Source organism: Suncus etruscus, chromosome 5, assembly GCF_024139225.1.
Source record: "Suncus etruscus isolate mSunEtr1 chromosome 5, mSunEtr1.pri.cur, whole genome shotgun sequence".
In the NCBI taxonomy this organism is placed as follows: Eukaryota; Metazoa; Chordata; class Mammalia; order Eulipotyphla; family Soricidae; genus Suncus; species Suncus etruscus.
The window spans coordinates 37,298,986-37,316,530 of record NC_064852.1 but is presented as its reverse complement, the minus strand read 5'-3'; the positions used below and the strand labels follow the sequence as shown (position 1 = coordinate 37,316,530).

Sequence of the window (17,545 nt, the reverse complement as noted above, 5' to 3'; positions counted from 1 at the left end):
TATTTTTAATAAGTCCTTATCAGAGAGGTGATTTAGTTGACTAATGTTGCCTGGTTCCTCATATCTACCATCTTTTCTCACTCAGCTTGGTTCAGGTTGTGTGTTTCTTTTTTCTTTGTGAACTAGCAGTCTGTCGTGTTTACTATCTATTGCGGTGTGCCTCATTGACTGGATAAAATGCACGTCTGCAAAGAAAAGTGGAACTTTGGTGCTCTTGGTTGCACTGACCTGGGTTTAATAATGGTGCTTCTGCATCACAAAGAGGACCCCACTACTGTTTTGTCTGCCTCAGTTTATTGGGATTGTGTGGCTAGTGGACCCTAGCTTGGATGGCTGAAAGATACTGCTCCTTGTGCTTCTCTTTCCCTTGGAGTACACTGACCTGGTGAGAAAATGTTGTTTCTCACATTCATTATTTTCTTTACAATTAAAGCATTTTCTCAAGGAATTTCTTAAGCTTTGGGGACAAATGTCATGAAGTGAATAAGGAATAATTTGTCTTGCTCTTCTTCATATTTTAAAACACCAGGATATTCTTTTTTAATTATTACTTTTATTTTTCCCTGCATGATTTACTATAATGTTAATGGAAGGATTTAAACAGCACTAGAATATTCTTAATTTATGATTACCCACCTGAGGTATTTATTACTGTGACTTTTAAATAGGTATACTTCAGCAAACTAATACCTAATAATGCTTATTATAAACACACTTGTCAAGTAAGTTGGCATACATAGATTAGCATACATCCTCTATATTAATTATACATGCAATATTTTTTCTAAGCACAAAATTAGTTTTATTCTAAGAAAAGCATACACATTAAACAATTTGTAGTTTGTACACTACCTATATATCTTAAACCCTCAATATCAGGTGGTACTTAATTCAGGATATGTCAATACTTATATCACAAAAAATATTTTTAGTTATTCATTTTCTCTAGTTTGTTTTTTCTGATGTGCTCTAACTATCTGTCATAAGCATAACAAGCCATATCTCAATAAATCTTGGTAGCTCCTTATTAGTATGAGAAAAATTAAACCCAGATAAAAATGAAGCCCAGAGAACTGTTTTTCCTAAAATCCAAGGCTATTAAATAATAAATATGCAAATAACAATATTTCTAGAGCTCCTATCTTCTCGAATTATTATATAAGGGCTTTAAACTATAGTATATATGTGGGCCGGGCGGTGGCGCTAAAGGTAAGGTGCCTGCCTTGCCTGCGCTAGCCTTGGACGGACCGCGGTTCGATCCCCCGGTGTCCCATATGGTCCCCCAAGCCAGGAGCAACTTCTGAGCACATAGCCAGGAGTAACCCCTGAGCGTTACTGGGTGTGGCCCAAAAATCAAAAAATAAATAAATAAATAAATAAACTATAGTATATATGAATAATTATCAGTCTCTTAAAAGTATGCACAAGTTAAATGGTCCTCTTTGAATATTCATATATTGTTCATAATTTCACTTTATTGATTGATAAATATTTTGATTTTCATTTGCTTTTAGCTTTTTCAAAAGGGTTATTGTCACAATATCAGTTCTGGGAAATTAATTAGACCACACTGTAGTGTTTTGAAACTATATACTTTATTACTTGAGCCATATCTACAGTCTTTATTCTTCATTGGAAAAAAAGTATATCCCCAAAATACTAAAATATTGTTTGTAGTTAATTAAGAGGAAAATGTTACTTGCAAATAAGCTAACAGAAAATAATGGCATTTAACATTAATTAACATTCCTCTTGTACCTCATACAATAAAATTACTTCAATATAATAAATATACATATTTAATTTTGTGTATTATTTTTAACTTCAAAATTGCCAAAGCTAGAAAACAGCAACTTTTCAACATCTAAGTGTGGATTTAGGCCTTTTGGCTTGAATGCTATTTTGTTCCCCTGTATTGTACAAAAAATATGGTTGTACAAAGCCATTACTTTATAGACTATTCTGCATATAAGTGTAAATTTAGGCATTTTAGCTTGAATGCCATGTTTCTCGCCCTTGTATCTCACAAGAAATATATATGGCTTGCACAAAGCATTACTTTATAGGATACATTTTAATATGTATTCAGTATAAATATCACAGGGTTCATATGTTATAATCTGCCTGAAGTACAAATTATCTCAAAATGTTTATGTCCACTTGAGGTTTTTTTTTTTTTTTTTTTTTTTTTTTTGGTTTTTGGGCCACACCCTGTGACGCTCAGGGGTTACTCCTGGCTATGCGCTCAGAAGTCGCTCCTGGCTTCTTGGGGGACCATATGGGACGCCGGGGGATCGAACCGCGGTCCGTCCTAGGCTAGCGCAGGCAAGGCAGGCACCTTACCTCCAGCACCACCGCCCGGCCCCCACTTGAGTTTGTTTTAAAGTAGAAAACTTATTCTGAATATATAAAAATGGTTTTAAAAATATACTGATAGCTTTATGGAACTCAAGGTTATAGTCAATGGAAGAACATTTTTATTGGAAAAGATTCATTGTATGGCTAACTTTGCAAGGGAATATTATAAGTTATATATACATATATAATTATTCCCTGCTGGACAATTTAGAACAAATTTGGACATGTGGACATGTAAAATTGCTTGAGATAATAAATTTTAGTATCAAAGTATCTATTAGCTAAATGATCTGTATGGTAGATTGAATTAATCAAAAAGCTAAAATAGATAATAGAAAGATGAATATAAAAAGAAATGGATTTCAGTAAAAATAACTCATGTGCAGTAGTAAATTATTCTATAATCATATGTTTTAGACTATAGAGATATAGACCATTTTAAATCAGGCCTTTTAGTTAATTATCTTTAGTGATCACTAAATATTTTATTCATTCCTCTATTTTGCATGATACTATGTTAAATTGTACCCAGTAATAAAAGTGCATAGGACCTAAAATTATTATGAAAATTATATAGAAGAATTGAAAAAAATAAAAACAAGTTAGTAATAACAGTGATATCTAGATTTTTGGAAACAGGCCTGGAATTAAATTAGTTTGGAAAGAGAACATCTGTTGTTTTGACTATTTCTGAATAGAATTTTCAGTACTCATTTTTATCCAGTGGGCCTTTTCAGTGAAAGAATGTCAACATCTGTGAGATTTTTTTAAAGGGAAAAAAAAGTATAATTGGAAAAGTGAAATCCACACTTATATAAGTATTTCATTAATTAAGCATCTCAGCCATAAATGTTTCAGAGATGAATCATGTTTCTTAGATTTATTTTATATATAATATATAAACTAAAAAAGTAATAGCCTATCCTAAATTCTATAGCTGGAACACCGAATGAGTTGAGAATGGTAGCTTCATGATTAATCCAATTCAGTCTAGTTTATAAAAAAAAAAATCTTAATAAAACCAACCTGAATTGAATTCAGCATGCATGAAAATCTAGACACTGACAACTTAAAGAAGAGCAGTAGTAAAGTGAATCAAATTTTGTAGAAGAATGAATTAGGTTAATAAAAGAACAGATCAGAGGTGTCTTATGACAGGGTGATGAGTTTTTTTAAATCCAAAAATTTGATAAATTTTGTATATATTTCAATAGGTAGCAATGATTAAAATCTCTCAATGATAAATAAGGAAAAATCAACAACAAAAATCATTGTGAAAATGAGGAAATATTTACAGATATATTTAGAAAGTTAAAAATAAATGTTCTAAATTCTAGAAAAAAAGACTTGCACAATGAGAGGTTCTAGTTAATAACAGCAATAAATATATGCACAATAAGAAATAACTGAAACTTATGGTTGAAAGAATATGAACTAACAAGCTAATTAATTAAAAATATGTTGAAACACTGAGAAATATGAAAATAAAATATGTCACATCAGACTTTTTCTGCTAAAACAGTATTATTTAGAAATATGAAACTTTAAATTACATGACAAATAGTCAAAAGTTATATTTTGCACCTGTATTTTCTAGAGAAAAATAAAGACTGAATAAATATGAATTAAAATGGAAAAAATATAAATGTAAAATTGTTGAGAATTTGAAAACCTAAGTATGGTGAATAAACATAGATTTATTTACTGCTTGTGCTAATTTTTTCTTAAACTGGTTCAGTATTTATGGATGTCTATATATGGCTGTGTTTTATATACTATATATACCTGTATGTGTATAATTTTTATAATTTTATTAATTTCAACAGATATGTTTAATAAAATTTCTCTAACCATTTTTGAAATTTTTGATATTGGTTATATATCAAATTTGAAATTTGATATATATTTTGATATAAAAATTTGATATTTGAACACCTGTAAGTGTTCAAAGGCTACTCGTTTCTGCACTCAATAGTTACAGCTGGTAATCTTCAGCAAACTATATGTGGCATGACCAATATAGCTAGGGTCAACTGCTGGGACGTTAGCCATGCACTATCTCTTCATTCAGCCCTATAAAATTTCATTTGAACTTCTCAATTTGTTTGTTTGTTGGTTGGTTGATGGTGGTGTTTTATTGTAACCATTGTGATTTACAGTACTTCATAGCTGTGTTTCAGATATACAATGAATCAGGGACAATTTCACCACTAGTGTCCACCTCACTCAACTCTGTTCCCAGAATGTATCCCAACCACCACCCTGTGGTCCCTAGATGCCAGTTTAACAAGACCAATTAAAGGTTAGATTATTAGAGTTTGGGGGTTTGGGGCTTTTGTGTGGGTTGTTTTTTGTTTTTTGTTTTTTGTTTTTGGTTTTGGTTTTTATGCCACATCAGGGGATTCTCGGGGGTTACTCCTTGGCTCTGCACTCAGAAATTGCTATGGGTAGGTTTAGGGTACCATATGGGATGCTGGAAATTGTACCCAGGCTCTTCCCGGGTCAGCTGCATACAAGGCAAATGCCCTACCGCTGTGCTCTCTCCAGCCCTGAGTTTGGTTCTTTTGATTAATTCTGTTGTTGTTGACTTTGACTTGGATAATACTTCTGTCTATATTTTTTTTTAAATCTCCACCAATGCACCTGAGACCTCTTGATACCTGAGCCCATCGTATCATATTTGTGTTCTCCTTCACTTTCTTTTCTTTGCCTTGCAATATTCTGTGCCCAAGGATGTTCGAGACAACTCCCATTTGGACCATTGCAATTCTTCATGCAGTTATTCTAAATACGCCATATGAGTGATGATTTTAAAGAATCAAGGAGAATAAATAGTTCAGTAGGTTATAGTGCATGCCAAGCTATGTAGAAACCTAAGCTAGATACCAGATCTCCTTCAAAAGAAATTACAAGCAAAAACCAAGGAAAAGCCCCGAGTAATGCAGGATGTGTTCCAACCTACATCCATGAGAATAATAACAGTAATGAACAGAAGAATTATTTATTAGAAAAATATTACTCAAATTTTTATTAAATGTAGATGTATCGTTAGAAAATTATAAGAAAATGGGTTATTCTCCTCTGAAAAATGTCTACTTATGGTTAAAAAAGGTATTTATACCCCTGAAAAACAAGTAAACATTATAAAAATAAAAAGCAAAACAATTTATGCATAGGAAATTTAAATTCGACCATTAACCCTTTAGATTTATTACATGTTAGCAAAAAAGCGTGGTGCCAGACTAATAGTATAACAGGTATGGAGCTGACTTGGGTTCAGTTCCTGGCATCATATTGTTCCCTGAACCTCATGAGGGAAGCCTGATTGCAGAGCCAGAGATTGCAGAGCCCAAGCACCACTGAGGGTGGTCTCCAACAACGACAACAACAACAACACAAATAATCTTATTTTGTTTTGGAAAGATAAGTTAGTTTTAAAAATATGATAATTTTCACGTTATAAATGTCAAATTATGTGGTAATTGTAAGTTCATATTTTAAAACTGACTTCAGAACTCTTCATCTTACAAAGCAAAACCTGTAAGTATAATTAAAATAACAATTTCCTTCACTCTCCTATTCTGTTCCATTTAATCAACATTGTACTTTCTATCTTTACACATTTTCCTACTCTAAATGTCTCATGTAAATGAAATTATGGAGAAAATATTTTTGTTAAAGGATTATTTTATTTACTCTAAATTAAGCCTCAAGCTTGATCCATATTTTGATGTATCCTATAATTTTCTTTATTTTAATATTTGTATGTCCTTATAAATATAGTTTCTAATATATTTATACATTCATTTCTACATGGATCTATATTGAGTTGTTTTTAACTTTTAGTTATTGTGAAAATATTTATAGGGTATTTATAGGCTAATATAAAAATATTTATAGGATATAAATATAGGATATAAATTTTTCATCAAATGCAGCCATTTATTAATTAGGTATAAATCCAAAATTAAGATTTTTGAATATAAAATAATGTTCTGGGGTATTTGCATGTGTGTGAAGTGGCATAACTTTTATTAAAGATGGCTACAAAAATACCACTGATTATTTCTGTCTTGTTTATTTGTTATTGAAACTTTTAATAAGAATTATGATAGATGTGAGCTATTATGTAATTGTGATATAAATTTGAATTTTTATATTTTATTAATATTAACTTTCATATATTTCTTTGAGATTCATAGAAATAAGTAACATATATGTTATAAATATATTTATGAAATCAGTTTATAGCATCATGTTGACATTAGGCATGCAGCAATTTAATTTGTCTATTATATGTTACATTGTGATCACCAAAAGAAATTGAATATTAATGATCTACTATACATTTATCTTACTTTATTGAATTAGAACTCTTATACCACCTACCTCCTACATTCTGGTTATCATCAATTTATTACTTATGGTCTAAAGTTTTTTAAGTTATTTACTAATTCGCTTATACGCTTTTCATCCACTTATAAATAATACTTATACTAGTTATACTAGATTAAATTTTAGAGTCATTTGTTTATACCATTTTTAGAGAAATGTTTATTAGTAGTGTTCTATGTTAATTTTTCTAAAAGATTTTTGGCAAAGTCAGCAGTCCTCAGAGTTGATCCTTCCTCTATGCTCACTCATCAATTCTGGTGGAGATTTGAGAAACAAGGAATGGTTAGGGATTAAACCAATCACATGCATGCATATCAAGCAACCTACCTACATTACTATGACTCTGGCTAACTACATTAATTGTTTACTCAAGTTACGTTTCTGAATTATTCTTTGAAATGTAATTATTATTGCAAATGCCAAATTTAGAGCTATTTCTCTATACCTTTTCTACAAATTATTTACTACCTTTGCTTCCATTTCCTCTTTAAAAGATTGTCTAGTTGGCATTGTTTCTTTGATGATGTGCCACTTTCCTCTTATTATTTGTGTTATTCATTTTTTTTCATTATAAATTTTTTATTTAGTCATCTAGTCTCTTATTCTTCCTAACAAGTCATGTCTTTATCCAAGATAGAAAAGACTTTAGGTAATGAATGGAGGAATATAGAAACTCTAGTACTGAGTATTGTATTGGAAGGGTCGATTCACATACCCATCATTAACATTAATAAACATTGTTGCTTTGAATGAATGAAAGAAGTAGAAAGCCTGTCTAGACTACAGGCAGGGGTGGGGTGGGGAGGAGAGAGATTTGGGACATTGATGATGGAAATTTTGACTGGTGAAGGGGGGTGTTCTTTACATGACTGAAACCCAACTACAATCATTTGTAATCAAGGTGTTTAAAGATATTAATAAAAATTTTTAAAATATAGATGAATCCATTTTAATTAAAAAAGAAAATAGTTATGAGAATCAAAATGATCAATAAAAAGATTCAGAAGTGTAAAAAATAAACATTGTTTCAGTACATTAATAAAAATAGAACAATGCAATTAGGAAAATACTTCAAAAATCATCTATGACTATCAAAACACAGTCTATTTTATAATTTAAAATATTTTCTCTTGTTGGACCCGGAGAGCTAGCACAGCGGCGTTTGCCTTGCAAGCAGCAGATCCTGGACCAAAGGTGGTTGGTTCGAATCCCGGTGTCCCATATGGTCCCCTGTGCTTGCCAGGAGCTATTTCTGAGCAGACAGCCAGAGTGACCCCTGAGCACTGCCGAGTGTGGCCCAAAAACAAAAATAATAATAATAATAATAATATTTTCTCTTGTCCATACCCTTACCCTGGGTGTGTGAGTGATAGAGAGAAAAAGAGTGAAAGAGACTTACTAATTTTCATTTTTTTCTGCTCATTGGTGAACTGCTTCTAAGCAAATATTTATCCATCTGTTATATTATGTTTTAAAATTCACAAGTTATTTTCATTTTTCATGGAGAGATTAAACATTACTGTTTTATTTCAAAGCATTCTTTATACTTTTATATTTTAAAGCATTTTATGTTATATAATATATATAATATATAATATGTTATATATTTATATTATAAAACATCCTATATATTTTATATTATTCTATTAATTTTTCAAATTATTAGAGAATAATTATATATAAAACATTGAACATTTAAATATTTTCTTTATATTCTTATTCTATAACAATTTTGGTATGTATTTGTATTATATGGTTATGATGTACAATGAGAATTAGATGAATTTTTTATCTAAATTGAAATTTTATATCACATAAAGTATTTGACTTTGCTTCTGCTACTTACTGGAAAAATGAGTCACTGTAAGTCAGGAATCAATTTGATTTTAATTTCTCACTCTCAAGAGAGAAAAACGTGTTTAAAAATGAGTAATACCTTGTGTAGTCCTATATTGTTGTAATTAGGAAAGTATAGAGAGAAATAGATATTATGCATCAGACAAACCCTGTAGGTACGTGTTAGGGTGCTGCTCCCAGCTCTGGGCACTGCTTCGTGCTCAGTGGTTTCTACCTATGGTACTCAAAGGAGTATATAATTCTAGGGATTAAACCCAGCTTGTTGGTCTTTCTCTAAGTCCATGTAATAAATTTTATTTGTGTGTGATAAGAGAGTGTACCGATGGGAAGACACTTGCATTGCCTGCAACAATCTAGCTTCAATCCCTGATAATGCATATGGTCCCTGGAGCATCACCAGTGTGATCCTTGTGCCAGGAATAAACCTTAAGGAAAGACAAGTGTGACTCAAAAATCCAAAAACAGACCAATAAAAACCAATTCTTCTTAAGATTAAAGCTCTCCCCCCGCTCACCAATTATTGATGATTATTAATTGGAATAGAACTAGAATTATTATATTCCTCTTCTGGTTCTTTGTGAAATTTAGGAATAAATATCTGGCACTAAATATTAATGAAAAACTAATTTTATGGCTGAAGTAATAACGCAGTGAGTAAGCATTTGCCTTGTATATGGCCAACCTAGTTCGATCCTTGGAATCCTATAGAGTCCCCTGAGCTACTGGATGTGGCACAAAAAAACAACAATAAAACTAATCTCTAGTCTAGATTCTCATTACAAGTTTTTTCCTTATATATACCAGCTTCAATATATCATTTTTCTTCATCTGTAGCATTACTATGAAATTACATAATATTACATTTATGTAAGACCTTAGGATGGAGAGATTTCCTATCTTATATTTTCATCGATGCATTTCAAATAATGTTTTATGCTCCGGGGAATTTTATATCTTTGTAGAGCTATCAAAATATCTAATCTACTTTAGTTAAGAAGTGAGTTTATATAAATGGAAAATTGGCCTATTAAGAACTTATCTCAGAGGTCTTGAATAAACTGACTTGAAAACTAGAGTTGAGTCAGAATATAAGAAATGTTCTATTTTTAAAAGTAATACATGTCTAACATTTTTATCTGCCACATGGTAAATTTACCAGTGTTTTTAAAGTAATCATTTTTATATATTAGTGATGGTAAATATATGCATTTTGTATATATTTGTATATATATATCAACATAAAGTTGATAATTCAAAACTATCTAAGGAAAAAGGCAAAGATTAAAATTAAAATTGAGATTTAGTGCAACAGTACACTGGATAGGGCACTTGCCTTTCATGCAGCCAACCCAGGTCCTCTCCCTATCATTACATCTGAGTAATGAGTACTTTAGAGAATAAATCCTGACTAAAGAGTCAGGAGTAAGCCCTGTGCAACACCTGACTATAACCACAAAAAAAAAAAAAATGTTATTAAATTGAAATTGCCTCATTCTTTGCTTAGATATGCCCCTGCTTACAACAAGACCAAGTCCTTACACTAGATATTTTCTTCATGGCTCTATTTAAAATTCTAGACATAATTTGAAATTAATTTGTTTCATTAAAGAACTTACATTGTATGTCTTGTACTTACATGTTGTAACTATGAGTAGGGCATTTGTCTTGCACTGGCTGACTCAGTTCTATATCCAGCATCCCAAATAGTTACAGTGGCACTTAGTAATTTAGGCAACACTGGTTGATTGGAAACTATTATGCCTCTTCGGCAAGCAGTGGTAATTTTCCAGATTTCTCTAGTCAGAAAAATAACATTAAAGCAACTGAATAATAATTTGAAAGAGGAAAACACTGGATAGTATTTCAAAAGTGAAGACAGAAAAAAAAATATAAGAGAGCATAGACTTAAAAATGATTAGAACTCTGTAGGTATTGGTACCTTATTTATTGCTGCTTTTCTAAATTAAGTACAAAATTGTATTTAGTTGATATGATTATCAGTCAATCACAAGTGAATAAGACATTACAGCAGCTGAGATAGCACCCCAAAAAACTCGAAAAGAAAGTATTTTAGAGGAAATATACTATTTTATTATTTTGATAATAGAAACTCCTATTTAATGCAAAAATAATGAAGTTGAAATTTACAAAGTTCTCAAATTTACATAAATATTAATATATATAGGTTCATTTTAATATTCATAGGAATCCTAAGTATCTTATCTATAACTAGCACCATTTTCAAAAATAAAGTTGAAAAATGCTTAAATACATTGATTAATGACTAAGCTTGAGCACCCAATCTGGAATATGAACCTAAATTTTCTTAATACAGCAGTATTCTAAGAAACCAATTAAACCTAAAAAGAAAACGTGATGGAGGATTAAATATTTTAAGTTAGGTTTATAAACATCAGGTAACGCAAGCTTATATTTACAAAGACTTATGTTAGTATTTTTGAGAGAAAAATCTGAATGTATTAAAATAAAATAAATGTGAGTTTCATGTATTTGTGTTGAGAAATGAAGATAGTTCAACATTAGAACATCATAATGGTAAATAACTTAATGGTTACTTACTTAATGGTAAGTAACTTTATGGTTATTTACTTAAACTTAATGGTTACTTAAGTAACTTAATGGTAAGTTAATAGAGAAAGATAATTTTATAGCGAGTGAGTGCTGAATGAGAAAATCTGAAAAATGATGTTCCAAGGATTCTATGATTAATAGTTATTTAGAAACATTATTAAGAATTGAGCATTCAAGTTGCAGCTGTTATGGAACAACCAGGTTCTCATCAGTATGGCTCATGAGTTCTATCATTTTTTGGGGGGGCACACCCACATAGCCTGGCTATGTGCTCAGAAATCGCTCCTGACTTGGGGTACTACATGGGACGCTGGGGGATTGAACCGTGGTCCATCCTAGGCTAGCGCCTGCAAGGCAGATGCCTTACCATTCATGCCATTGTTCCAGCCCATTGAGTTTCTATTCTTTAATGAATTAGTTGACAATTTCTTAGAAATAAGGACCTTTGTTTTTCAAAGGAAAATCTTTCATGGTGACATTTTTGAAAAATTGAGAAAGTGGAAGTAGATTGCAATTCAATTGGAAGTAAGTAGTAGTGCCTTGGTGTTTTCCAGGTATTTCTCAGGAATATCACCTGTAATGCAAGAGAGCTTATATGAACTGACCAAATCTTAGTACCCTACCAAGTTGTTTTGCAATTGTCATCATTTTAAAAGTTTTTGACCAATTTTAAGATGTCTTGAACACAAATTTGAAAATACTGGCTAGACATAAGAAAATCTAAATTCTATTGAAGCTCAAGGGACTAATCTACCAATTGATAAGCAATGTGGTGATGACTAAGAACATCATTAGCAACATACTAGTAGGTTGTAATGTGGGAGACTCATATTACTCATATTGAGGAATATAACCATTTTTTCTGCATGACCTAAAAAGAAGGCGTCTTCAGAGAGAAAGAGAACAAAGCAACATTAAAAAATAAAGGTTTTAGGCAAGTGGATGCTAGAGTGATCAATAAATTTATTGATCCTCTGGGGAACAAAAAACTTCGCATCTGCAAGCCTAAGGAAAGTAATAGCTTGGCTGAGAGTTAATAATAGCTAGGATAACTTTCTTTATTTTTAGTCTTTAGGCTAAAAATAAGACATGGACAACTATACTTGTTTAGATGAGTCTGCTGGTGTTAAGGGAGCTGCAGGGCTATGAGGGAGTGTAGATGTTGCACCACATATGCATGTTTATTTAGCCCTTATTTTTTCTTGATTAGTTCTAAGTATGCTGGAATCTATGCTATCTCATAAAATAAAGGGAAATCTAAGATAATGAAAAACAACAAACTGGGGATTAAATTGGTCTCCTTTACCTCTTTTGTTTGGTTGTTTTGGGTTTGGGATTTTGGACCACATATGGTAAGATTCAGGTGTTACTGATTCTGAGCTCAGAAATAGCTCTTGGAGGAGCCTGAACAATCGCACAGCTCAGCATTAGGGCATTTGCCTTGCATGTGGCCAACCAGAGTTTGATCCCCTGCATCCCATATTGCTCCTGGTAGGCTCCAGGGACCATTTGAGATGCTGGGAATCGAACCCGGGTCCATCCAGGGTCGGCCACATGAAGGCAAATGCCCTACCGCTCTGACCCCATGTTTTACTTTCTTATAGATCATCTAAAATACATTAATATCCTCTAAAATTTTAGTTTGTATTTTTAAAACACGCCACTGTATATAAGCCTAAATTCTATCATTTTTTAAAGACGACTAAATAATCAAAAGTGAGTTACTCTGGGATGCATGTTGGGAACAGGGGTGAAGGGAGGACAACATTGGTGGTGGGAATGCCCTTGATTCAATGTCACTATGTATTTAAAATATTACTGTGAAAGATTTGTAATCCACTTTGATCAAAATAAAAATTATTCTTAAAAAAAGCAGAAATGTAAAAAAATTAACTTTAAAAAAATAACTGAGTTACTGAATGATGATTGTTGTAATGAATTGAAATAATTATATTTCAGCCATTTGTATAAATTCAATGATGAGGAACTGTTAAAAAAGGTTGTTGGTTTTATTTCTCAGATCATTTCTACTAATTTTCAGTTTTGAAAGATGTTCAACTCTGGTAATTCTTTGAAAAGAGTTGAATTGTTTTATTACATTCCAGTAACAAATTGGCACTTAAAACATAAAATTGCCTATTTGTTTATGGCCCACAAGTACTTTCTCTTAACTAGAAGGATGTGCTACCAACTGGAGAAGCTATTACTGTAATTTGTATTGTGGTCACCTTGGCCCATAGGACTCTTGCCTGTTTATGCTTTTAAGCTTTTATTGGTGAATCATTGACTGTTGGTGTAATTTCAGTGCTAATTGTGCTTCAGGTTTTCAAATGGCTTAGCAGTAAAACATTAATGATTATTCATGCCTTAAGAAGGGCTGATAAGGGAATGAGATTACAATCTTGTACAATTTTAGCTAACAAATTAAAGTGTAAATTAAATTCTCCCTGAGACAGAATAACTGACTTGGAGACCTAAAAAAAAATGAGAAGCTGCATTCACTTTTAATTTTCTCCTTCCTGTTTTACAGATATTCAGAGCATCAAAGGGCTAGCTGTGGATTGGATCTCACGTAATTTATACTGGATTAGCTCAGAATTTGATGAAACACAAATTAATGTGGCACGACTTGATGGCTCATTGAAAACCTCAATTATCCATGGGATCGATAAACCACAGTGTCTTGCAGCTCACCCAGTCAGTGGGTAAAGTATGATTATTTTATTTTTCAGTTTTTCAAAAATATCACTGACTGAAATATATCCTGACTTTATATTAAATCATTATATAAGTCAGAAGTCACCTGCATCAAACACTTGAAAAATGAATGCAAATATGAACATTTTGAATCAACCCATTATAAATATTATTTTTATAATATAATATTTATATTATAGTATGATTCAATTAATTTAAAATATTAAGGTGTTAGAGTCCAAAATTTTTTTTGTTTTCATTTTTGAGCCACACCTCGTGGTACTCATGGGTTACTCCTGGCTTTGTGCTCAGAAATTGCCTCTGGCAGGCTCCGGGACCATATGGGACGTCGTGGATCAAACCCAGACCGCAACATACTGGGCCTACTGCTGTGTTATCACTTCAGCTCCAGAGTTCAGAAAATTTTTAAAAGGACACAGATTCAAGGGAACTTAACTGACATTATTTTGAATCTAATGTGAACAGTATATTTACTTCATCTGGTAACTGATATAGTATCTGCTGAATAAATTGGATTAATAGATTTTCCTGTCATCTACCTAGCCATTATGCCATTGTGTACTCAAATACAAAGCCTGTGCAGAGCTAAAGGGAAGTTCTTTCTCCCAATGTTTTCAACAGGAATGATTGAAATGATTTGTTTCCTTGTATTGTTTCTAATTTCTTCAACTCAAGGGAATACAATGTTTCTGATTCATTTAAATTGAAATATTTTATTCTTATAGTCAAATATTTACTTTAAATATTGGGGAAAAAAGGAAATGTAATGTTTTTTCTTCAATGACAGGAAAAATAAAATGTGGAGGATATATTGCCAGAGCTATATATGCTAGTAATGTCAGCAGTATTTATTAAATAGAAACAGTTTTGAAAGAAAACAATATACATACAATAATATACATTGATGCTTCTTAATTCATTTCTAGTCAGCAAACAAGTCTACATCTAATATTTTTAATTTATATCTCTTGACTTAAGAAAACTATACTGGACAGATGGAAACACAATTAACATGGCCAACATGGATGGCACTAATAGCAAGATTCTCTTTCAGAATCAAAAAGAACCAATTGGTGAGTATTACTTTCATATTATTTCGTATTATTATTAATTCATATTATTATTACAAAATAACATTTAATATAACAAACTTGTACTTGCACAATGTATCTTAGATTTTCTGACTGAAAAAATCAAAGATTAATAATATACATTACTTAAGAAATTTATGAATATATATAAACCCATTTGGTTTGCATAAAGTTAATAAAGAGACTTTATGGATAAAAATACTTATCCATTCAGTTATGGATTTAAATATTTCCCCTTGTCTAAGTACTGCCCGGATCAATCCCCAAGTATAAAACAGCAATTGTGTCTCAACAGCACCCTATCCTTCTTCCCCCAAATATATATGTGTATATAAATATATATCCTTTTAATAATGGAATTTTCTGCATATTAAATGTAAGACTTAAAACTTTCTATAATGAGTAAAGATCTGTTATTTTCATTTCAATCTTTAACATGTTACAGTGAAAAATGCACTATGGATTTCTTTGCTTTGTCTTGTTTGCAGTTATAACAATTTGATGTTAATTAATGTTTATTTTTCATTTATTCTGCTTCAGACTTTAGTTTGTCATTCTACTTATGTCAGTCATCACAAGACATTAGATAAAATTTCAAAGGCTGAAAAACAAGTTTGACCCATACCTTCTGAAAAAATAACTTTGTAAATACTAGTAACAAAATTTCTTTCAGAAGGTAATATGTGACATGTTTGTCCATAAATAACTAAATCTTACACTATACTTTCCTAAATTGAAACAATTCTAGTGTTTTTCAATTTTAACGACCATAATTATCCTGTTATTTATTTGTTATCTATGGTACTTTTAGAAAATCCAATATAAAATTTGATTTTTATGTTTTATAAAATGTGAAATGGTAGAAAAAGCAATAGATGATCAAACCATTGCTTTGAAGTGTAGGGCAATAATTCACTGATCACCCAATCTGGGTTTGATTTCCAGGACTAGATGATCTGTTATGGTTACCCAATATACTTGATCAGGGCCTGAGTAGTTTGCAGATTTGAGCTCTTCTACTGAACTCTGCATAGGAATTAGGAAGGAATTAGGGTGCCTTAGCCCTGCGTTAGCCTCACTTAAAATTTTTCATTGGGTTGAATATTGTATATTTTAACTATCTGATCAGAAACATAATGATACATAAACAATTTTAGCATTTTGATTAGTTGTAGAAATATGCAAGTATTTGTAGTATGGATGTACTTAAAGTTCATTTTTTATTATTGGCTCAATAATAGAATAGGTTCACCAATATTTTAAAAAGCAATTTTGAATAGAGACTAAATCTATAGAATAAATTACTAAAGAAAAATTTATAATACAAAATGATACTTATGCAGCTTTTTTCCTTTGGACTGTTTGTTCAAGATTTGATATACAATTGAAATTCAATATAGTGTTTGAAATTAAAAGTAACTTGGAGTGCTAATATTTTGGTGGGGAAGATGATAAAAACAAAACTCTTAATAAGATAAGGCCCAACATAAAAGTCTTAATTTGAACTAAAACAATTCAACTGGGGCTTATCTGGAGTTGTTCAAAATAGCATGAAAAGCTATTATACAATAATAACATGAGAAAATAATGTGCTTATATTGTAGTATGTATATAGTAAGTTATACATAATATTAACTTATATGCTATTTCTACTGAGGAAAACCTTATCTTTAATAATAAATATCTATTTTCCTACTCAAAATAAATTTAAAGATTTACTATTCCTACTTTTTTATTATTTTAGGTATTATGCACCAGATATATTTAACTATTGAATAGAAATTCAAGTACAATAATAATTTTTGTCTGTCCCATATCAGTTATTTTTCATTTCTGAATATAAATTAAATATAAATTTAAATGCCAACTTTTACAAGATGTACTATTTTGTTGAAAATAATGCACAACCTCATTGGAAGTTACATTTTAAATAATATTGTGAAATATGATCTGTGATTAGATATTCATTTATTCAATAAACTCATTTTAATTATCAAATTTTGTATGTGGTCTGGTTATTAATTTAACACTTTTATTTTCTTCAATGAGTTGGGAACCTAAATTATTTCAGATTTCATTAAATAAATTTAGTTCAGTGACCTTGAGCAAGTTACTGTTTGCTGGTAGTACTTCTGCTCATCATATACATAATCAAAATAAAATATGTATTTAAAAAAGTTCTAATAGGGATTGGATGAAGAAAAATGAGTAACGATGTGGCTATTATTAGAGGCACCTTTCTTTGTTGGGCTAAAGAGATAGGACAAAATAATAAGGGTGCTTGCCTTGCACAAATCTGAATTTGATTCAATCTCTGGCAACATATATGAATCCCTAGAAAGGAGTAATTCCTGAGTGTAGGAAAAAAAAGTAAGCCCTGAGCAGGAGTAGGTGTGCCTTCAGACTCCCCCAAAAGTAAGTGAACCAAGCAAAAGGTGGGGAAAGAAAAATATTAAGAAAAAAATATATGCAAACAAATAACTTAAATCATTTTAGATTTCATTAAGTAAATTTAACTCAGTAACCTTGAACAC

The 17,545-nt window shown here is 31.1% G+C and overlaps 1 protein-coding gene across 1 annotated transcript in view; it reads left to right on the top strand.

The window, feature by feature from the left end:
* Positions 1–17,545, top strand: part of LRP1B (LDL receptor related protein 1B) — a 1,191,264-nt gene that overhangs the window by 617,236 nt on the left and 556,483 nt on the right. The window contains 2 exon segments of the mRNA XM_049772845.1: positions 13,733–13,907; positions 14,899–14,993. Of these exon segments, the coding sequence (XP_049628802.1) occupies positions 13,733–13,907; positions 14,899–14,993 (270 nt within the window).